General features: G+C 38.5%; 2 protein-coding genes across 2 annotated transcripts; both read left to right on the forward strand.

Annotated features, from left to right (window-relative positions):
• The first annotated feature begins 10575 nt into the window (after window positions 1–10575).
• LOC139188581 (secreted RxLR effector protein 161-like) lies at window positions 10576–11178 on the forward strand. The gene has a single exon (XM_070806192.1). It carries the CDS (start codon window positions 10576–10578, stop codon window positions 11176–11178), a length of 603 nt encoding a protein of 200 aa, XP_070662293.1.
• A 6178-nt stretch (window positions 11179–17356) lies between these two features.
• Window positions 17357–19675, forward strand: LOC139188582 (uncharacterized). Its single transcript, XM_070806193.1, has one exon. It carries the CDS (start codon window positions 17357–17359, stop codon window positions 19673–19675), a length of 2319 nt encoding a protein of 772 aa, XP_070662294.1.
• Window positions 19676–24312: the final 4637 nt, after the last annotated feature.

The following is a 24312-nucleotide window of genomic DNA, read 5'->3' on the forward strand; positions in this document are numbered from 1 at the left end:
TCTATTACGAGATTTGGGGGTTAACCATAGTTCGTCGATGAAGTTATTTTGTGACAACAAAGCTGCCAGGGATATCGCTCATAATCCGATACAACATGATACGATGAAGCATGTGGAGGTTCTTCATTAAAGAGAAATTGGAGAAAAAAATTAATTGAATTGCCCCCGATTAGGACCGAGGATCAAGTGGTTGACATACTCACAAAGGCTGGATCGAGTGATAAGTTCTCAAGCTTCTGGACAAGTTGGGCATGTGTGACATATATGCACCAACTTGAGGGGGAGTGTTGACTTGTGTGATAATTCCCGTTAATTCCGGGATTCCTATAATATTGGGTTTCCTAGTTTAGGTTGTAAATTGATTGTAATTATTCTTTCCTTATGGTAGTAGGATTGTACTATTAAACTAAATATTCGTCTTTGTAGAGCAGAATATATGATTGCACAAAATGTTCAATCAATCAGGTAGGCTCTGCGATAATTAGTGCCACCATCTTTTAATTTTAAGTTACAGAAAAGAACATCATGTCTTCTGTCTATTGGTTTTGCTTCCAAGATTCTTTAAGTTTAATTTCCCACTTGATTTTGACAATTCGTAAAGAATAGGGTTTCAATCTGAGGCCACGCGCAACCAATCACTTGTCAATTTAGAAGAAAAATCCAATTTTCCTAGATTTTTAAAACTTGCCATATTTGCAAAATTGCAAATGATGTTGTGAACACCAAAAACTGCTTCACTTTAAAGTTAAGTAATAAAAATTGTTTGGTAAAAATAAAATATTATGCTTATTTTTAAAACAATAGCCTTTAAACAACAACTTTTGAAAATAGTCTGTAAGTTGCTTTTATAAAAAGCAGAGTTAAATATTTTTAATTCATGTTATACTCTCATTAATTTTTTAAAATAACATTATTTATCCTTGTATGTGTTGGAAATTATATATTATAATATGAAATATTGTAATATATAATTTTAATAATTGAATGAAAAATAGTGTTAACCAATTTCTTAGAAGGGTTATGTTGTTTAGGTGATTTTCCCTTGATAAGTGATGTATACTTATAGATGAAAAGTTACATCTCTTTAATAAGTAGAAGTTGGATTCTATATAAACCCATGAAACCATTGGTATTAAAGATAGAAAATTAGAGTTAATTTTTACTCTTAAGAAACAGGGTTTCCCCACTTTGTTTCTCAAATGATTCGTGTGTCAAGTTCCGAGTCGTGTCTTGAGAGTACGGAACATATAAAGTTCACCAGAGTCCGAAGATTGAAGTGCTTTGACTTCGGATTATAGATTGTTGAATCCTGGGAGATGGACGCCTATCAAACTACAAGCACAAGAGTAGGGGCGAAATTCTATCTTTAGGACATTGCATTTATGCAAGCCTCAATCTCTAAGTTTGTCAGTTTTTCTAACTTTATCTCTGATTGTTTATATTAATCTCATATATAATTGATGTTGTGAAATTTCTTTATTATTATTATTATTGGAATTATATTGGTTTTCCCATATTTTCTAATATTGCTCCAACAGTATGTACATTTTACCCTTAGAGAAGAAAGTGACCACATATCACTATAACGACTAACCTTATATCATCATCACCATTACATCACAATCGTTGCCACCACCACTACCACCACCAAAACCACAATCACAACTGCCACCACTAGCACTACAATCACAACTACCATTACCACCACCATCGTTGTTGTTATTGTCGTCAAAATTGCAACCACTACTACCGCCATCACTACCACCACAACCATCAACATTGTTGCCACTGCCTCTACCACCATTATAACCTATACATCCCAACCACCACAACCCACTATTGGCACCACCATCATACCTTTACAATTGTTGCTTCCATCACCATCACCATCGCCAGTCCCACCGCCATTGCTACTGTCATTGCCACCGCCACCATTGTTGTCGCCACCACATACGACTGCAACCACATACATGACACAATTGCCACTGCCAACAATGCGCAATTGTCACCACTACCCCTGCCACCACTGCTACCTTTACACCCCAATAAGCACCACCACCATACCCACACCATTGTTGTTGTCATCACCGCTACTACCCTCGACACTGTTGTCATTGCCACCACCCCCACTAGTCTGTCTATTTTGTCATTACATACAATTGTATCACTTTTACATTGAAATTTACTAAACGTTTTTACACTTCTTTTCCTACTCACAACACTTTTAAAAATACATTTTATCAAAAGCCCAATTGCTTTATTTTATAGATGATTATTCTTCAAGCACAACATAAGCAGTTTTTTAAAAAAGCACAACAATCCCAAATTGGCCCTAAGTGCAACGGGTAATAAGTGTTAGCGCCACAATTTTCCTTTTGAGCATTGGTACTCTTTGTGAGTTTAAAAATGCCTTTGGAAGCCTTAAGTAGGCATCAAACTCTTTTAAATGAGCTATTTGATATTGGGTGGCCCATGTTGGCTACGTCCAACAAAATGTTTGAATGATATTAGTGTTAGTAAACTTGCGTCACAAGTAAACCGAGCTTAATTAAGAGATTGTGCCGTAGAAGAGTTAAAATTTATGTTAAGTTTTTTTCTATGCCTTGTTAAGTAAAGGACAACAAGTATGTCTTTGTGTATGCCAAGTGATGACCACAAACTGATTGGATTTTGGTTCAATTCAATTTGCAATTCTCATATAAACACAACCACATAATGTATGCCAAACTATAAGAAAACGAAAAGACATAAAGGAAATGACGTTAAACATTTTTCAAATATTCAACAACAAAGTAATAACCTGAAAGAATTGAGAAATATAAGCAATCGGTTAAACTTTAAACTTATTTGGACAAGTATTATTGACAGTCGAGCAAGTTTTTGCTAGTAACTGAAGTGCTTTGAATTGATGTTTTAATACAAAAATCAATAGTACAGGTAATGTAGCAGAGCTTTAAATATAACTGCAATTGCAAAAGTGTCGAATTACAAAAAGGAATTTGGAAAAGGTAGGCTGCATATCTTTAGTCTTTTTAGGTTGTGAGTTAAGTGTCTTTATCTTCTGCCTTTTAGAGAATAGGCCTTTCTTCGAGTTGAAGGTTACCTCTCAAATTCATCTTTTATGTTCCCAATTGCTGATCTAAATGCTGGTAGAGGATAAGAATTTACATTGAATTTTTATCGTCCTAAAACTACCAAAATGCCATCCGAAAGCATTTTTCTTATGTACAAACCGACCGAGTTAACTTTATTCAGTGTGAAAGAGGGTTGTTCGGCCCACAATGGCATGTGTAAAGTACTTATTATGAAATCTTTGGACGCGCACACTGTTCATTCCATTCATAGTAAATATCTATCAGTGGTTTTAGTTGGAAAAAATAAAAATAAAAGAATTGCGCCTTGAATACGCCTAATGTATAATTTGAGTCCAAACGATAAGATAAGATAGGCACATCAACCCATGTACCAAGCTTATGAATAGAAGAAGATGATGGACGGTAAGCTTGCATTCAAACATATAATGAGTGTTTTAGACGCACAAAGTATAAAATCCATTTAGAGGATTTTTTTATTTTTCCCTTCTCTTTCGATAACCTAATGTTATCTGTAATTAGTCTGTAACTTCCTTAACTCATACGATTAATGGAGTAGGTAGGATAATATGTATAGAAGAAAAAGTTGAAGGTTGAAATGGTCGAGAGATGCTGCATGCTGTATTCACACATGCACTTTCTTCTGATGAAGCCAAATCCTTGACTAGTGTTGATGCACAAAATCAGCAAGAACTTTGGTACAACAGAAAGTGTTAAGTTTGTTACCTTCGCTAGATTACTCTGGTCACTAGTGTGGATAAGTATGTAAATGGATAGAGACAGGGAAGCAAACACAAGATGTACGTGGTTCACCCAGATTGGCTACGTCCATGGAGTAGAGAAGTTCTCATTAATTGTGAAGGGTTTACACAAGTACATAGGTTCAAGCTCTCATTTTGTGAGTACTAGTGAATGATTTAGTACAAATGACATTAGGAAATATTGTGGGAGAATGATCTCCTTTTATAGAAGAGTTTCTAGCTTTGTTCTGACATTGACACGTGTCGTGTTGTGATTGGCTTCTGATGTCGACACGTGTTGCACTATGATTGGCCTCCTGGTTGGAGGGAAACTTTTCCGGGTCCTTGACGGTATAACGTTGACCGGTGCTCAGTAATTTCGGGATTGGTCAAGTATGGTAAAAACAGTGCTCCCCTAAGTTCCTGAGTAAGGGAAGCTCCTCAGTTGGGGACTTGCAAGATCCAAGCCGCTGAGTAATCACGAAACTTCTAAGTATCGAAGTGTGGTATCGTCTTCACTTGCCTTATCTGTCTCATAGGTAGATGTGGCATCTTCTCTGGAAGTACTCTTCCTCTATCCAGGGGTGGTATCTTTAACCGGTGGAGATGCACAAGGTAATGTATCAATTTGACTTGAAGCTTACTTGTAGTTTCATGCTTGGTCAAGCGCGATACAAACCATGTAGTAGGAGTCCCCCAAGTCGCCGAGCTAGGAGATCTGCCTCTACAAATTACTAGCTTTATGTGAATCCTAACTAAACAATGAAACTAACAAGTTGAGTTTTTATTTTGATTTGAGAAGTAAAGTAACTTAAAATGCAAGAGAATGTAAATATGAATAATAGAATCATTCATAAACAATGGAAATGGAACTAGGGATACCGATTTCACCATTACAAGTCAAGTCCATGAAAATTAAGTCAAAACGCATTCAACTCTCCAATCTGCAACTAGGGTTCGTTTTACTTATTTATGATCATCCATTTGATGTGTGGTTATGATCAAGTACTCCTAATTTGCAACCTAGTTGTGATGTTCAACTTAGATTACCAAATAAGAATCCATTAAGAACAAGAAAACTTCAAAGAACCAAAGAAATCACATGGCAGGATGTATGCATAGCAGTTTCTTCATTCATTCACATGTCTACCAAGATTAAGCATGATGTGTAATATAAACTTGATCAAATAATATGTAAGAAACCCTAATGGTGATTAAACATTAAGATAAACAAACAAATTGAACGATGAAATCAGTGAATCAAACAAGAACACAGATTGGTAATTTGAATACTTTAACTTAATAACAAAGAGTAGTTTTGCAAGTCTACATCGAAATCCCCAACTATGAACTTAATTACACAACATGATTACATAGTATATAAATATCAAGAACAACATAAGTGAAATTAAAGTTCATAAAAGAAACCCCCTTAAAGCAATTATGATGTTGAACTTCTCAAAGAACAGCATGGCTACGTGGTTTCTTTGGTGGCTGCGGATGGTGAATGGAGAAATAGGGTTTTGTTTCTAAAAGAAAGGCCAAAGAAAGAGAAGAAAGAGAGCTCTGGGCGACCCCAAGGGGGGCTTGTCTAAAAGTGATCTGAAACCCTAGTATTTATATGCTAAATGGGCTGCAAGATATTCCAAAGTGATCCCAGCAACTTAGCCTTTATTTTACATGTTTTTGCCTTATTTGGCACCTCCAAATCAAGCTAGATATCCCAATTCCTTTCCCATTCTATTCCTGGTCTTCTAACAAGCTAGATTCATCTTGGATTCTTTATTTGGGCTTCAAAACAGGCCACTAAATTTCTTTCCACGTTTGAATAAGGGTCAGCTAAAAAAATGGCATGTTTTCACTTCTTTTGCCTTCAAATTGATCTTAAAGTACATGTAACTGCACACTAACACAAAATAAGGTAAAATGCAACCAGTTTAACTCAAAAACATCACAAAGAGGCTAGAAATGGATGGTATAAATGCATGAAATATATGAGTTATCAGCGCGCGCACCCTAGGCCAGCACATGTACTGGGCCTGTGTCCCCCAACACCATTTTGGCCCAAAACCAGCTGCTTGGGTTGATAGGTTCCTTCCTAGAACCGGCCCGTGGCCTGCATCCATGATCGGATTGCTTTTGCAGCCAACCCATGGCCCATTAAACCCCTTTAGGGCCTTGCCCCGTACATGGCAACCAGCCCACTGATATTGGGCTATGCTTTTTCGAATCCAAAGCTCTTTTTAGCATTCCAGCTAATATTAACCCAAATGTTATTATTTTGCTTCTACAATCAAACTTGAATGGTTATGATCTATTACATTAATTAAATTACCCGTAGTCCATTAATCTGACAATTAATCCAAAATTATTGGCGTGAAGCTCATTTTTGGCAATTAACGATTCAATAAATAATTTTTTTTTCTTTGAACCGTTGACTATCTTTCGTAGTCCCGACGCACTCACACTTGGGTTTATGAAGCAATCCACAAATTCACTACACTTAGTTGTATATTGTATTCTGTGTTCTTACAGGTACCCCTATATATGAACTCGACATTCATAACTAAATTGAACCTGTAGTTTCAAATTTAGTGCCTTTGAAACCCAAAGTTTTCATTCAAAACATACCACATGAAACCCGTAGCTTTCGTGCTTAAATTAAACCAATACATTTTTATAGAACCCGAATGTTCTACAATGTATGTCTATGGCTTTCCATATGACTAACCACGTTTTTTTTGGTACCCTCTATTTTAGGGACATTTCAAACTTGAACAAGCTCGACTTCACCGCTTTAGAAGTATCTGGAAGAAACTACCTAAAGTGGGTTCAAGACGTGAGACTTCATCTTACTGCAAAGAGTCTTCAAGCCACCATCGAGGAACCTACCGACGACCCAGTCGACGAAGCTCAGAAAGTTACTGCTATGATCTTCATCCGAAGACACATCCATGATGCACTGCAGACTGAGTACCTTGCTGAGGAGGACCCACGCACCCTCTAGGTTGATTTGGCCAATCACTTTGATAACTAGAAAAATATTTACTTGCCTAAAGCAAGACACGACTGGCAGCATTTACGCTTCCAAGACTTTAAGTCTGTGAATGAATACAACTTTGAAGTTTGTAGAATCTCATCACTGTTGAAGAATACCTATTCCACCTTCAATGTCACCAATATTGTCTTGTAGCAACAATATAGGGCACAAAAGTTCACCAAAATTTCATATTTGATCTTTGCTTTACTTATCTCTGAAAAACAGAACTAGCTTTTGATGAAGAATTATCAAGCTCGACCTACTGGCTCGAACGTTCTGTCTGAAGCACATGCGACTCATTCTAGCGGCCACAATAGACGGAAACCCCGTCGTGGCCGTGGAAATGGGCGGCAGACGCCGCAACCGGCCCAAGGTTAACAGAGTAAAGGCCCACCCAAGGGAGAAAATTTGACCCAGAAGCGCCAACCCCTTGCCCCTAAGGTCCCAAACTCAAGAACAAGGGAAAAGTTATCTTTCAATCGGCTTCCACTGAACTGGACATGTGCTACCGTTGTGGATCAAAGGATCGTTGGTCACACGTATGCCAAGCTACCCCTGAGGCTATTGCCAAGTATCATTCTCGTCATGAGACTAATTTTGTGCGTGTGGAACATCCCGAAAATGCTACTACAACTATAGAGATTTCAGATTTTCAGAAGGCATCCGCTCCCATGGAAGAATAAAGTTTTATTTTTCTAAGACATGTTAGGGTGTTTTACACCCTTAGTGACTGAACCCACTAGGTGTGGCTGAACCCTGCTATTTTTCTAGGTTTATGGTTTAAATTTTTGGACAATTTTTCTAAGTCTTTGGAATTATTTGTTTGGTTTTTGGTTTGTTTTGAATTATGGATAATTATTTTTATGGATATTATTTCTCGATTGATTAATTGAATGAATAGAATTATATTTATGCATGTGACCGATTCAATTAATTTCTTTCTAGGTATGACTAGTGGGGAAGTTAGTTGTATGGCTGATAGTGTTACCATGCACACCATCTTGCGTGAGCAACACAATTTTACTAACTTCGTACCTAAAAATGCACCTCTCACAACCCTCTCAGGCCTATCCAACTTGCTCAAAGGATACAGAAATGCCTGTATAATATTGTCTAATGGTACTGAATTAACCATTAAAGAGGCTATCTATTCTCCATGTTCCAAAAGAACATTACTGAGCTTTAGAGATATTCAAAATAATCAATATCATGTTGAAACCATTGAAGATAGTGGTTTCGAACTTCTTTGTATCATTTCTTACGAATATGGCTAGCAGCGTATTCACGAGAAGTTGGAATGTCTCTCGAATGGGTTGTACATAACAACCATTCGATCCGTGGAGACCCACCACATGGCTGACCCAATGCCTGGGTTCTAGAGCACACTTCTGCTTTGGTATGATCGAATGGGATGTCCTAGACGAGATATGATGCACTGTATCATTAAAGTATCACATAGGCATCACCTAAAATCTTATCCCAGCCATCTACCATGCAAAGCATGTGCCCTGGGGAAGTTGAATATTCAACCCTTAGCTACAAAGATTATTCACGATCCCCCTAAGTTTCTTCAGAGGATTCAAGGGGATATTTGTGGACCTATCCAACCAACATGCAGACCATTTAAATACTGCATGGTGTTGCTTGATGCATCGATACGTTGGTCATATGTCTGCTTATTGTCCACACTCAATGCTACATCTGCAAAACTCCAAGCTCAAATCATTAAGTTCAGGGCTCACCACCTTGATTATTCAATTAAGCCAATTCGACTGGATAATGATGGAGAGTTTACATCATAGACTTTTGACAATTATTGCATATCTGTTAGGATTGAAGTTGAACATCATGTACCCTATGTTCATACCCAAAACGGCTTGGCAGAAGCTTTCATAAAGTGCATTCAAATGATAGCTCGAACGTTGGTTATGCAAACCGAATTGCCGGTATCTGCCTGGGGCCATGCAATATTGCATGCAGTTATATTAGTCTGTCTGTGGCCCACCTCTATCCAACCTCATTCATTGTTATAGTTGGTTACTAGATACGAGCCTGACGCCTTGCATTTTTGTGTGTTTGGGTACACAGTCTATATGCCAATAGCTCTGCCACTACATACTAAAATGGGTCCTTAAAAAAGAATGAGAATCTATATCAATTATGATTCGCCATCTATTATTCGTTACTTAGAGCCCGTGATAAGAGATTTATTTACCGCATGCTTTTCAGATTGTCAGTTTGATAAGACAATCTTCCCGTCGTTAGGGGAAGATAAGAATATTAACATTTATGTAGAACGCCGCGAATTGTCGTGGATTACTCCTACTTTGTCTCAATTAGATCTCACACTGCCTAGTCTGAAACTGATGTGCGTCCTATTCTAGATCTTTAGAGCATTGCTCAAAGCATGCCAGATGCTTTGACTGATCTAACAGAGGTGACGAGATCTCATATACTTGATGCAAACGCACCTGCAAGGATGGACATACTTAATGTACGTAGTAACACCACCTTGGAAGGCCATACCGTCCCCGAATATGGAGCAGCTGCACCTCCTATGCAGCTCGGTACACTGGCGGCTAGCCCATCATCTCTCCTACCTTGAAGCATGGCAGACCCCCTGGTCTAAATGATTCACAACCCTAGAAGAGGAAAACGGCACAAACTAGTGACCCCAGTCTGAATCTGACCAACGCTTACTCATCTATTCCAATGCATGAGGTTATTCTAGATTATGGTGATGTCTTAAACGTGACAAACCGACATTCCAAGAATCACGAGATTTCGGTCCATTACGCAGTATTGGATGAGGTTTGGAATCAGAGTGAGATAATTGTTGATGATGCATTCACGTATACAGTTGCTATCGACATCATGCTTAGCGATGAAAATGTCAACGTAGAACAAATTGGTCAAACTGGAAACAAGCAATCCAGGCCGAACTCGATTCGCTTGCGAAAGGCAAGGTGTTTAAGCCTATAGCTCCTACTCCACCACATGTGAAGCCCGTGGGCTACTAGTGGGTTTTCGTGAGGAAACATAATGAGAAGAATGAAACAGTGCGATACAAAGCATGCCTCGTAGCGCAAGGCTTATCTCAACGCCTTGGGATTGATTACGAGGAGACGTATTCCCCCATAATGAATGTCATAACGTTCTGCTACCTTATCAGTTTGGGAGTTTCCAAAAAATTGAATATGCAGCTTATGGACGTGGTAATCATGTATCTCTATAGGGATCTAGATACGGAAATCTACATGAAAGTTCCAAAAGGACTTCCATTGACTAGTTCAAATAGTTCTAGACCACAGAACACCCTCTCTATTAGATTGAAGAGATTACTTTACGGATTGAAACAATCTGAACGGATGTGGTATAACCGTCTGAGTGAATATTTGACAAGTCGGGGTTATGTGAACAAAGAACTATGCCCATACGTGTTTATCAAGAAGTCACATTCTGGATTTGCGATCGTTGCTGTTTATGTCGAGGACATGAACCTCATCGGAACTCCTGTAGAGCTTAAGAAAATTATTGTTCACTTGAATCAGAATTTGAGATGAAGGATCTTGGAAAAACTCGATATTGTCTTGGCTTGGAAATCAATCATTGTTTGGATGGAATCCTAGTTCATTAACCAAACTACACCCAAAGGGTGTTGCGATGTTTTAATAAGGATAAAACGAAGCCTTATAATACTCTTATGGTTATTCAAACTCTAAATGCTAAACGAGATCCCTTCCATTCCAAAGAGGATGGGGAAGAGATTTTGGAGCCTGAAGTTCCATACCTAAGTGTAATTGGTGCTTTATTGTACTTGGCTCAATGCACTAGACCCGACATCTCATTTGTTGTTAATCTTTTGGCTAGATACTGCAATGCATCTACACATAGACATCGGAATGGTGTTAAAGACTTTTTCCGCTACCCCAAAGGTGTGACAAATTTGGGCTTGTTCTACACCCATGAATCCTCGAGAAAAGCAGCCACCCCATTCGATCCTTGGGTTGATTCCTGTCTCATTGGTTACGCAGATGCTGGTTATCTGTCTGACCCACATATGGCACGTTTTCAAACGGGCTATGTCTTTACCATTGGAGACACTACTATATCTTGGACGTCTACCAAGCAAACACTAGTTGCGACTTCTTTGAACCATGCTGAGATTCTCACCTTGCATGAAGCCTTGCATGAGTGCTTTTGGTTGAGAGCAGTTATGGAACACATTCGAATCACTAGTGGTCTTACTTATGTCGTTGACCTTCCTATGACGATCTTTGAAGACAATGTAGCATGTATCGAGTAGTTACGAAGGGACACATCAAGGGAGACAACACCGAGCATATAGCGTTGAAGTTCTCACCAGCAACAACAACATAAGAACATTAAAGTCAAGCAAATCCATTCCCAGGACAACCTGGCCGATCTTTTCACCAAGTCAATGCCCAACTCTACTTTTCAGAAGCTCGTCCAAGGAATCTGTATACGTAAATTATCTGAGTTGAATTGCTTGTAGTTCTTTTATTTGGAAGTTATGTCTAACTCAAGGGGAGTATCCAAAGTGTACTCACTTGCTCTTAATGTACTTTTTTTCTACGATTAAGAGCATTTTTTTCCATTGGGTTTTTGCTACCTAACGAGGTTTCGATAAGGCACTTATTATGGGATGATCATACTCCATTCAGTTCACTACTTTCGTCCCATTTGACATTTGTTTTAAACATTATGCATACTTCTTACTTTTCTCCTTAGTCTATGGTTTTTACCTGCCTTAAGTTTTACCATAACGAGGTTTTGTAAGTTTTACTACCAATGCATACTTTCTTTAAATTTGAGACTCGCATTCGCCCGTTGTGCCGACGACTTCATCAACTGTTCTACCTCAACTGCTAAAGACCTGATGCGAAGTTTTGTTTGAGTATTTACACATTCAAGGTGAAGTTTTGTTTGAGTTTTACTACCTGATGTGATTTTGTAAATCCTATTAGAATTGTAATCCAATTAGGGTAAGGATTTAACCTATCCTACTACTATAAATAAAGGCACACACCTTTATTATAGTAGTAGGATAGGTTAAATCCTTACCCTAATAGGATTACAACACATACCTCAGAATTACTTCTCTCATCTCTCTCTTGCCACCGGCCCTCTCCCTCTCTAGTCCTAAATATAGTTCAGTAAATTATGCCTACAACAAAAAAAAGGTTGTTATATCAATTAGACTTTTATATCCATCTGGGACAACTTATTTAGAAAGCATTATACTCATAAGAGTTTTTTAATAAATGCTTTTAATTGATTCATGTTTATTGTTTTTGTTGGGATTGTATGTTTATTTAAAATTTAGGATTAGTCAGATAGGTTAACGTTAGACTCCTAATTTTATGGATAATCTTTTTTTCTTCAACAAAAAGTTTTGTTTTGTTAGAAGACCTATTCTTTCTCAACTAACTAACCTTGCTTCCTGATTTAGTGGCCAGATTTTGTGAGCATTTTCTCCTCAACTATCCCAACGTTAAAATCCCTCTAAGTAGTTTATAAATACTGGGGTTACACTTCAATCAACTAAAAAAATACTTTGAGAATATTGAGTAGTTGAGTGGGTGAAAGCTTTGGATCTTCCTCAATGCAAAGGAAGGTCTATTAAGTACTGGTGATTTTAGGCTAGTTTATCCTGGGGACAGAGTGGCACTTGTGACTACTTGCGCACATTGGACAGAGCCATAAAATGTCTTAAAGAAAGCGACATTTTCCGTGACTCAACACAAAATAATTCTGTGTTATTTGGCTCTTCAATTTTTCTGGTAAACTAGTTCCTTGTCTTTGAGTTTGTGCAACGTTTTCAACAATTTTAAGATGTTTATTTTCTACTATGTACATTGAAATCACTTTCTTCGTCACTGATTTGAACAAACCTATCAAGTTTGAAAGGGCTTCACTTTAAACGTTGGAGGCTAAAGATGTTATTTTTCTTAACCACCAAGAAAATTGCTTCAAACTGCACTTCTAAGATGCCACTACTACTTGATCATCCAACTGCTAAACAATTCAAATTGTTTCAAACATGGAATGAAAATGACTTTCTCTACAAAAACTATATCTTAAATGGTTTATGTGATGATCTTTATGTCTACTACTTTTCTTGTAAAACTGCTAAGGAAATCTGTGATGCACTCCAAAAGAAGTATGATACTGAAGAAGCGAGAACCAAGAAATTTGCAGTTAGTTGTTATCTCAAGTTCCAAATGATAGATGACAAATTTGTGGAGGCCCAATCACTTGAGTTGTAAAAGATTGCTCATGAGATCATATATGAAGGAATGAACCTGGATGAGCAATTCCAGGTTGCTGTGATCATTAACAAGTTCCCACCAAGCTGAAAGGAGTTCAAGAAGGATCTACAACACAAGACAAAGGAGTTTTCTCTTGAAAGCTTGATCACTTGTCTTTGAATTGAGGAAGAAGTCAGGAAGCAAGATCTGCGAGAAGAGGTCCTTGTCATCTCGAATACCAACAAGAAGTCATACTCGAAGAACCATGTTGTTGTTGTTCTCAAACCTAATGGTAAGAATACAAAGAATGTCACCAAGACTCGCTCCAGCAACAAGAACCCTATGAAGGTACAAAACACTTATCACAATAACAACAGAAAAGTACCCCCTCAAGAGATGAAACAGTTAAGCCATTTTTGTGTTATAACTGTGACAAACTTGGACATCTTGCTCGTAACTGTCGCAACAAACGAAGAACTGCTCCTCAAGCCAATCTCATAAAGGATCAACTCATCGTAATGGTGTTAGAGATCAACTTGGTTGATGGATCTGAGGGGTGGTGGGTGGACACTGGTACTTCGTGCCATGTCTGCTATGATCATGGGCTTTTTAAGTCTTACTCTAAGGCGGAAGACATAAAGGTTTTGTTAGGTTACTCTCACTCAACACATGTTGCTGGAGTTAGGGAAGTGGAGCTCAAGTTCACCTCAGAGAAAACTGTGATATTGAAGGAGGTGCTGCATGTTCTAGAGATCAAGAAGAATTTGGTCTCGGGTTACCTGATCAACAAGGCTAGGTTTAAACAAACTATTAGGGTTGACTTGTATACTTGATCACTCATATATTTCATGCATTTATACCATCAATTTCTAAAGTCTTTGTGATGTTTTTGTGTTAAAATTGTAGCATTTTACCTTATCTTGTGTTAATGTGCAGTTAATTTTGTTTTAGGATCAATTTCAAGCAAAATGGAATAAAGGAAATAGAAAAACAAATAAAAGAATTAAAGATGGAGCAAGTGGAGCACTAATTGTGAATTGAAATGGCTGCCTTTTGAAGAAGGCAGAGAGACACGGGCTGGAAAGAACAGAAAAAGAAAAGAAAATAAGGGGGAGTGGGAGAGACACTGAAGGAAAAAGCAGTGAAAGAATAAACAGAAACATAAAGAAAGGCCAAGTGCGCAGAGAAAGTAAAGGCGCAGAGAGAAAGAAAAGAAAATAAACTGCAAAGAAAGAGAGAGGAGTGCGGGACTGACGGGAAAAGCAAAAAGAATATAGGAGGAACGGGGAGACAGAGAAGAGTGGGGAGAAAGACGTGGACTGTAGAAAGAATAAAAACAGAAAAGAGAGAGGGACACGGGAGAAAACAGAAGGCAGAAAATAAGAAGGCAGAAGAAGCAGAGGGCAGAAGGAGAGAAGAAGAGGCTTCACTCTATTTTTCTTGGTTTTATCTTCTCAAACCCATGTTTTACTTTTGGTTTAGTTTGAGAATTATGTGTAACTAAATTTTAAGTAGTTAGGGGCTGTTTTAAAGCCCCGAATATGATTGTAAGTTTGTTGTGATATTTTGTTTGAATGACTTTTATGAAAGGATGAAAATTGTTTCACTACTTATGTCATTGATAAATTCTTTATGTGTTTCTATGGATGCATACATAGTGAGCATATCTAGGATTTTAATGTTATGAATATATGTTTACCTACCCTTGTTGAATGAGGACCTACATATGTTCTAGAGTAGCACTTGTTAATTGTGGTTAACATGTGAACCGATTTCTAGGATAAGTAAGACAACGCCAGTACTTACGATGCCTTGTGATGACTCAAACTCTTTTTATTCTTAATGATTTCTACTTGTTAAATCTATGAACATGCCATTCTAGATTGCATGTTAGGGACTAAGTTAAGTTGAAAACGCCATTCTCTTAACATACTACGTAAGAAAGAGTAATATGTTGAGTTCTAACAGTGAGCCAACTTGAGCATCTTCATCCAGAAATAAAAGGGATTTGAATGAAACATAACATGCTTGCATGATTATTTGGTGGTGGATAGCATTTCCCCTAACTCGTTTTCTTAACTTGTGAATTAAAATCTATTGGTATTATTTAAAACTTGTTGAGGTCCTATTTTGTCCGATTTAATTTAAATAGTTAATCAACTCCAAAAATCCCAAACTTTTGTGTGAGCATAGCTTGGTGTGTCTAGTTTATGTGTATAAAATGTCGTTGCATTTGGATAAGTGTAAGTTAGTCTCATAATTATTGTTCGGTGGCTGGTCAGTGGAGACAGCCACCCTGTTTTTGTGACATTTTAAGTATTTGGATAAAACAATCTTCTGCAGGAAAGACCCTTATTTTCATATGCTACAATCGACAAATTTTAATGTTAATAAGGAAAATTAATAGGATATTTGTGGGCTACTTTTTGGTGTGCTTTTAATCCTACCAAATTTTGGCGCCGTTGCCGGGGATTGTTATTTCTAAATTACTTATTTTTCTATTGTTTTCTTTTCTTGTCCAATTAGTGTTTTTGTTTTTATTTCAGGTACTCTTTGTAGTACATGCATACTCGAAAGTCTAAGAGCATTGATCTAGCTTCCTATGATCCAGAGATTGAACGAACACTTCGAAAGCTTCAGAGAAAAATCAAGCAAAAGTGTGCATCAGTGTCTTTACCACCATCTTCTCCACCACATTTAAGTTCGGAAGAGGAGGAGGAACCACAAGAAGGCATGGCTAATAACCGTACATTGAGGGAGTTGGCAATGCCAAATACGGATCAACAACCATTGTGCATCACATATCCAAATGCAGAAGGAGGATTTGAGCTTAAGTCCGGCATGATTCACTACTTGCCTAAGTTCCATGGCTTCTCAACAGAGGATGCCAACAAGCATCTCATGGAGTTTCACGTGGTATGCTCAGGAATGAGACCAGCAAATATGGATGAGGAGCAAGTCAAGTTGAGGGCATTCCCATTTACATTAGAAGCTAAGGCAAAGTAGTGGCTTTACAATTTACCTTCGAGATCAATGAACACATGGAACCAGGTGAAGCAAGCATTCTTGGAGCAATATTTTCCGGCCACAAAAGCTGCAAGCATAAGGAAAGACATATGTGCAATCCGACAACAACATGGAGAGCCCTTTGGAGATTACTATGAGCGGTTCACACATTTGGTTGCATCTTGTCCTAACCATCAGATTTCAGAGCATTTACTAATACAATACTTTTATGAGGGATTGTACAGTACTAATCGTGTAATGCTTGATGCAACAAGTGGAGGAGCATTCATGGACAAGACGCCTACTAATGCTAAGGCATTATTAAAGAACATTGCTGGCAACACACGACAATTTGGAGGGAGAGATGAGCTACCTTTTAAGAAAGTTAACGAGGTAAGTGCTAATTCTAGTATTGAATTACAATTAGCTAACTTGACTAATCTTGTGCAACAGGTTATTGTGGCTCCAAAACAGGTGTGTGGTGTATGTTCAATGATGGGACATGCCACAGACATGTGCCCTTCGTTGATGGATCAAGGTGGTCTTGAGCAAGCTAATGCATTAGGAGGATTTCAAGGGCAACAAAGGCAAAAGTATGATCCATATTCCAACAACTATAATGCAGGATGGCGAGATCATCCACACTTAAAGTGGAACAATCAAGACAACGGACAACAATCTGTTCCCAACAACTATAACCGTCCGCCTGGCTTCTTTCAAGCAAGACCGCAGGCACCATTTCAGCCTCAACAACAACAAGCTCCAAGTAAGTCTCTTGAGTCTCTTGAGGATTTAATTGCTTCTTTAGCTAACTCTACTCAATCTCATCAACAGAAAATAGACAAAGCAATTGAAAACCTTGAGCGCCAAATGAGTCAGTTAGCAAGTTTAATGGGGCAACAACACCAACCAGGAAGGTTGCCTAGCCAAACCGTGGTGAATCCAAATGCGGAGCAGATGAATGTTGTGACTTTAAGGAGTGGAAAAGAAGTTTTTGAGCAGCCAAGGATGCAAAAGAGGACTAGAAAAGACACAATTGAACAAGGGGAGCTGCAAACCAAGAATCTTGAGCAAGATGAGGCTTCAACATAAACTGAAAAGTCTCCTAAAGATACAGAATTGAACAAAAAAGATTCTGATAAGGTAAGTAAAGAAGTTCAAAATTCATTTAACTCATGTGTCCCTATTCCTTTTCCTCGTAGGTTTATGAAGTCTAAGAAAGAGCAAACTGATAAGGAAATCTTGGATACTTTCCGGAAAGTCCAAGTGAACTTACCTCTTTTAGATGCCATAAAACAAGTGCCCAAGTATGCAAAGTTCCTTAAAGAGCTTTGTACGAACAAGAGGAGATTCAATGATCAAGAAACTGTGGCATTAAGCGAGGAAGTATCAGCTGTTTTGCAGAGAAAGCTGCCACCGAAGTTGAAAGATGCCGGTAACTTTACCATTCCATGTGTAATTGGAGGCAAAGAGTTTGGGAGAGCATTGTGTGATTTGGGGGCATCCATCAATCTGATGCCATATTCAGTGTATGAGTCATTGAACCTTGGAGACTTGAAGGAAACAAAGGTAGTAATCCAGTTGGTAGATCGTTCAAATAGATATCCTAAAGGCCTATTGGAGGATGTACTTGTGCAAGTGAATGAGCTAATTTTTCCCGCTGACTTTTTTGTTCTTGAGATGGAACATGATCCTATGCCTACTGCACTTCCTCTTATATTGGGAAGACCATTCCTTAGAACAGCACGGACGAAGATTGATGTCTACGATGGTACCTTAACCATGGAAATTGATGGGGAAAGCGTCAAGTTCAGAATCTTCAATGCTATGAGGTATCCTAGTGAATTAGAATCTTGTTTGTCTATTGATGTGTTTGACTATTTTGTGCAGGATTGTTTTAATGAAGGTGTGGGACAAGATAATTTAGAGAAGGCATTAGTGCATAGCATTACACATGGAAATTTTAATTATTCAGAGCACATTGAAGAAGAATTAAACCAAACAGTGGCCTCTCTTGAGTCTCTTTCACCAATTCGTGGTAAGTGTTCTTCCTATTTTATTTCTCTTCCTACTTCTAACGAAAAAACTCTTCCTTCTGTGATTCAGGCACCTAAATTGGAGCTTAAACCGATCCCTAAACATTTGAAGTATGCATTTTTGGGAGAGGATGAAACATTACCAGTCATCATATCGTCACAACTCACAGCAGACGAGGGGGAGAAACTGATCCGGGTACTGAAGGATCACAAAACTGCCATAGCTTGGAGCATTGTAGATATCAAAGGTATAAATCCAGCTACATGCATGCATAGGATTTTGTTGGAGGAAGGTGCAAAACCAACAAGGGAAGCTCAACGCCATTTAAACCCACTCATGATGGAAGTCGTAAAAAAAGAGGTTATCAAACTTCTTGATGTTGGCATCATATATCCTATTTCAGATAGCAAGTGGGTAAGCCCTATTCAAGTAGTCCCTAAACGATCTGGAGTCACAGTTGTTAAGAATGAAGCTAATGAGCTAATGCCTACACGTGTGCAAAATAGTTGGAGAGTCTGTACAGACTATCGAAAGATAAATAGCACCACACGCAAGGATCACTTTCCAGTCCCATTCATTGATCAAATGTTAGAAAGGCTAGCTGGTCATTCTCATTATTGTTTTCTTTATGGCTATTCTGGGTATAATCAAATTGCAGTTGCTCCGGTGGATCAAGAAAAGACGACTTTCACATGTCCATTTGGCACATTTGCATACCGGAGGATGCCGTTTGGAATGTGCAACGCCCCTGCCACATTTCAGAGGTGTATGGTAAGTATCTTTTCTGATATGATTGAGAAAATAATTGAAGTGTTCATGGATGATTTTTCAGTTTATGGTGATTCTTTTGATACATGTCTACATAATCTGTCCCTAGTTTTAAAACGTTGTCAAGAAACTAATCTAGTGTTAAATTGGGAAAAATGCCATTTCATGGTTTCGCATGGATTAGTTCTAGGGCATATCATATCTGAAAAGGGAATTGAAGTTGATAAATCTAAAGTAGAACTTGTTAGTTTTTTACCCATCCCTACTACTGTCAGGGAGGTTCGTTCTTTTCTTGGACATGCAGGTTTCTACCGTAGGTTTATGAAGGACTTCTCAATGATTTCTAGACCCTTGTGTCGTTTACTTCAAAATGATGTAACATTTGATATGAATGAAGAGTGTGTGGTAGCATTCAATAAGCTTAAGGAGTTGTTATCCATGGCTTCTGTAATCATGCCACCAGATTGGAGTTTACCTTTTGAGTTAATGTGCGATGCTTCAGACTATGCTGTTGGTGCAGTTCTAGGGCAGCGTGTCAACAAATTGCCACATGTCATCTATTATGCATCTCGAACACTTAATGATGCACAGTTGAATTATTCAACAACAGAGAAGGAGCTTTTAGCTGTTGTATTTGCTTTAGAAAAATTTAGATCTTATCTGATTGGGACTAAAGTTATTGTGTTTTCTGACCATGCAGCTTTGAAGTATCTACTCTAAAAAAAAGATGCAAAACCACGATTCATTCGATGGATACTTCTGCTTCAAGAGTTTGACTTGGAGATTAAGGATAAGAAAGGGAGTGAGAATGTTGTAGCAGATCATCTTAGCCGACTTGTGCATTCAAACACAGAGGAAGATCTCATCCCTTTACGTGAAAGTTTTCCGGATGAGCAACTGTTTTCATTAAAGATTACTGACCCTTGGTATGCAGATATTATCAATTATAAGGTCATAAAAAAGATTCCTGATGATTTTACACGTGCTCAGAAAGATAAGCTTGTCAAAACCGCCAAATACTACGAGTGGGATGATCCTTATTTGTGGAAATATTGCACTGATCAATTGATTAGAAGGTGTGTCCCTGAATCTGAGTTTAAATATATTCTAACTTTTTGTCATTCTTATGCATTTGGTGGCCATTTTGGAGTAAAGAGGACAGCCCTAAAGGTGTTAGAGAGTGGTTTTTATTGGCCTAGTTTGTTTAAGGATGCGTAACAGTTTTGTGCAACATGTGATCGTTGTCAACGAACAGGTAACTTGGGCCCAAGAAATCAAATGCCACAAACCCCTATTTTGGTTGTTGAGATCCTTGATGTGTGGGGCATTGATTTCATGGGACCTTTTCCATCTTCAAATGGTTTTCTTTACATTTTATTGGCTGTGGATTATGTTTCTAAATGGGTGGAAGCAAAAGCCACCAAAACTAATGATTCAAAAGTTGTTTCAGATTTTATTAAGAGTAACATCTTTGCCAGATTTGGAATACCTAGAGCAATCATTAGTGATGGAGGGAGTCATTTTTTGCAATCGAACATTTGAAGCGTTGCTTAGGAAGTACAATGTCACACATAAGGTGTCTACACCTTATCATCCGCAAACTAGCGGTCAAGCAGAAGTATCAAATTGTGAGGTGAAGCAAATTTTGGAGAAAACTGTGAGTCCTAGTAGGAAGGATTGGAGCATGCGCTTGAACGATGCATTGTGGGCTTATAGGACTGCCTATAAGACTCCTATTGGAATGTCCCCATTTCGGTTAATTTATGGGAAACCATGCCGTCTTCCAGTAGAGTTAGAGCACAAAGCTTATTGGGCGATCAAAGCCTACAACATGGACATGAGTGTCGCCAGAAAGCAAAGGAAGCTTCAATTAAATGAGTTAGACGAAATCCGGAATGATGCATACGAGTCTAGTCGAATATACAAGGAGAAATCAAAGGCATTTCATGACAAGATGATCTTAAGGAAGAGCTTTGTCATTGGACAGAAAGTTCTTCTATTTAATTCTCGCCTTCGGTTATTTCCAGGTAAGCTTCGTTCTCGATGGGTTGGTCCATTTGTTATAACAAATATTTTTCCTCATGGTGCAGTGGAAATCCAAAGTGCAAAGACCGGATACATGTTCAAAGTGATTGGGCATAGACTCAAGCCATATTACGAGTCTTTTACGGAGCATGATGTGGAGGTTGTACCTCTCCAAGAACCAGTTCCCTTTGAATGATTACTCTTGGTACCGTCTGGCTGCGGACATAAAAGCAAGCGCTTATTGGGAGGCAACCCAATATTTCTATTCATTGCCTTTTTCTGTCATTTTCAATTTTCTTGCGTGCTAAACTGAATTATTTCTTTTCTTTGTATTTGGGTTATGTCCACCCTTGGAGTTGATTGCAGAATTATAGTTTGGGGGTCATCATTTGATTTCACTGCAAATTGAGGAAGTTTTTAGTCCAAATGCCGGATCACTTCAAGTATCACCTTCCATTCGAAGTTTACTTCCATGCCATGGAACCTAGGGGAGTGTGACTGGAGGCATCGTCCGACTGCAAGACGTTAAAGAAAGCGCTTCTTGGGAGGCAACCCAAGCTTTCTATCTTTCATCTTTATTTTGAATAATTTTAAATTTTCTTGTTCTGTTTTTCTCTTGTTTTATGGTTTTTGTGTTTAAAGTCCTACTTTTGTTCCTTTATACAGGTAATGATTTTGCAATCTCTACCACAACTTCTTGCAAGGTATTTTTACATTCATACAAACGAAAGGAACATTAAGCATATAAATACAAGAGGGAGCCTTCACAAAGGCTGCTTAAGAGAAGTCTCAGTAGTCGGCGGAGCTTTAGCAGACGGCGGAGCCCCAGAAGGAGGAGGCATCAGAGGTTGATCATTTGGAGCTTCACTACGCGGTACAGCCCCAGAAGACGAAGGCAAATGCTGTTGGAACAAACCCACAAACCGCTGATGATCAAGTAAAATCTGACTATCAGATTCCTGCATCTGGTCAATCTTCCTCTTCATGTTTGTAGCATAATTATGTGCGAGCCTGTGCAATTGTTTATTTTCATGCTTAAGCCCTCTAATCTCCTGCTTGAGACTCATCACTTCAGCCGCCAATGATTCAACTTGACGGGTTCGGGCAAATAGGCGTTGGGCCATATTGGACACGGAACCTACACACTGCACACTGAGAGCCAGATATTCCTTAACAGCCAGCTCATCAGACCGTTTGGCGAGTAGTCTGTTATCTTTGGGAGTGACAAGGTTCCTGGCCACCACCGCAGCTGTCATATCATTCTTCATCACCGAATCCCCAACGGTAAGGGGACCAGTAGAGGATATGAAGGATGAGCGCCATATGCTGTCTGGAGAAGGCGGAGCTGCCTCTTCACCAAGGTTCAACTCAAAACGATGGTCGGAAGGGCCAAACATTTTTCAGAAGTGTTGAAGAAAGAAGAGGTCGGACAAGTCAAGATCGTAGAAATGCAAAGAGGGAGTTTTTACAGGCAGAAATTCAAGTGTGCTTTGAACGTCTTGCATACCTCTATATAAATCAGCACGCGATGGGATTTTAGAGATCGAAGAGGCAAATTCCAGATATCGAAGAGGCCAACTAAAAAAATCAAAGAGGTGTTCGCTTTCTCAAAAGTTGGGCTAGCTCAGAAACCACGGGCCATCCTTTGTTCCAGATTTGTCCGCACTCGTCACATGCAACCTTTGCACTCGACGGAGCTCAGATTTCGAAGAGGCAATTCCAGATTTCGGAGAGGCATCTGTTTTTCCAGACGTGTCAACATCTGTCACATGCAGAGTCTGCTTTGCGGAAATTACGGGCAATCTGTCGAAGATCTCTGGTAAAGTAGAAAACACGTGAAGTTTACTGTTCCATCATCTAATGGTTGCCGACAAGAGTAAAAGAACAGTATCGGTTATTATTTCCTATAAATGTCGACCTTCACCCTCCATGGCAAGGAAGACATACATAACCTTCCATCATCTCCGAGAATGCCTTTCCAACAAACCCTCTCGAGTCACTCAGTGTTCCTTATTCCTTGGGGTACCTCTGCAAACAACCCATCCAAAGCAAAAGTATTTCATATCATGAAGGTTGAAAGCAAGAGTATCTCATATCATGCTTTCTCCCTGTCCTTCTCCTTGTCTTTGTTTTACGACAAGGAGAAAAAGAGCAATCAGCCAGCACTTGGTATTAATCTTCCGATCTGGAGCCAACTGCCTGGAACCCATTCTTGATTGCTTACCTAGCCTTGCTCTCGAGTACTCATCTTCATCATTTTATGCTTTCTCTTCGTCTACCACATCTGCCTGGGGAACAGATAAGGGAAGTGAAAATGATACCTCGAAGCATGTGGAGATAATTTGCCAATTCATCCTCAGCTAGGGACAAGGAGAAAGAAAGCAAGAGGTGGGCACTTGGAAAGATTGAAGAAAGAAACAGACCAACACAGCTACCTTGTGCCTGCCCGCGGTGCAGAAGAAACAAGCAGAGAAGAATGCAGACTGCACAATTCAGAGTTCCTTGGTTTCAAATCAGACTCCGAGATTCGCCTACACAAATTGGTGTGTTCTTTCCTTTTCTTTATGTGTCTTTATTTCATTTGATATTTCTTTCCTTCCATTTTTATGTCTTATTGTTCAAAAATTCCTTTCATTATCATTGGGGACAATGCTATAATTAAGTTTGGGGGTGGAAATATATTTCGTTAGTTTATTTATTAAAAAAAAAAAACTAAAAAAAAAAAAGTTTTTGCATTTTTATTGTTGTTTGTAGCTACTTCTCAATTCAATGATGAGATTTGATTTTAATTTCCTTCTTACTTTCAAGAAGTCTAAGTTCTTTTCGATGTCTTTGTGTTAACGGTGATTTCCAGAAGTCAACTTGAAAAATAAATGTGCCTAGTCTTGTCAATGTGAAACTTGAGCATGATTTAGCGTTTCATATGTGAATCATGTGAGATTATGTAAACCTTGTGAGTTTTTGAGCCTATACATGATTGAACCATTATGCATCAATCTCATTCCTTCTTGTGCGTGTGATCTCACTGTACATGTATCTCTAGAACTTGCTTTATACTACTCGATTCATTAATCAATTCATGTAATAACTTGGAAGTGATATAGGCCATCTTTGAATCGTTTGAGCCTTTCATGCCTACCTTATATGCTATGTTTATCTGTAGTAGCCCATTGAGCCTTTAACTAAGCCATTTCTTTGTTAGCCACATCTCTTTACCTTGCTCCAATATTGGAGTTGAGCCCATACACAAAAATCGATTCCTTATTGTTTTGAGAAAGTATTACATGGGTTGTGCTTTTGGGGGTTTCATTTATGTAGAAAGATGGATGGAG

This window comes from Malus domestica, chromosome 10 (assembly GCF_042453785.1).
Source record: "Malus domestica chromosome 10, GDT2T_hap1".
In the NCBI taxonomy this organism is placed as follows: domain Eukaryota; kingdom Viridiplantae; phylum Streptophyta; class Magnoliopsida; order Rosales; family Rosaceae; genus Malus; species Malus domestica.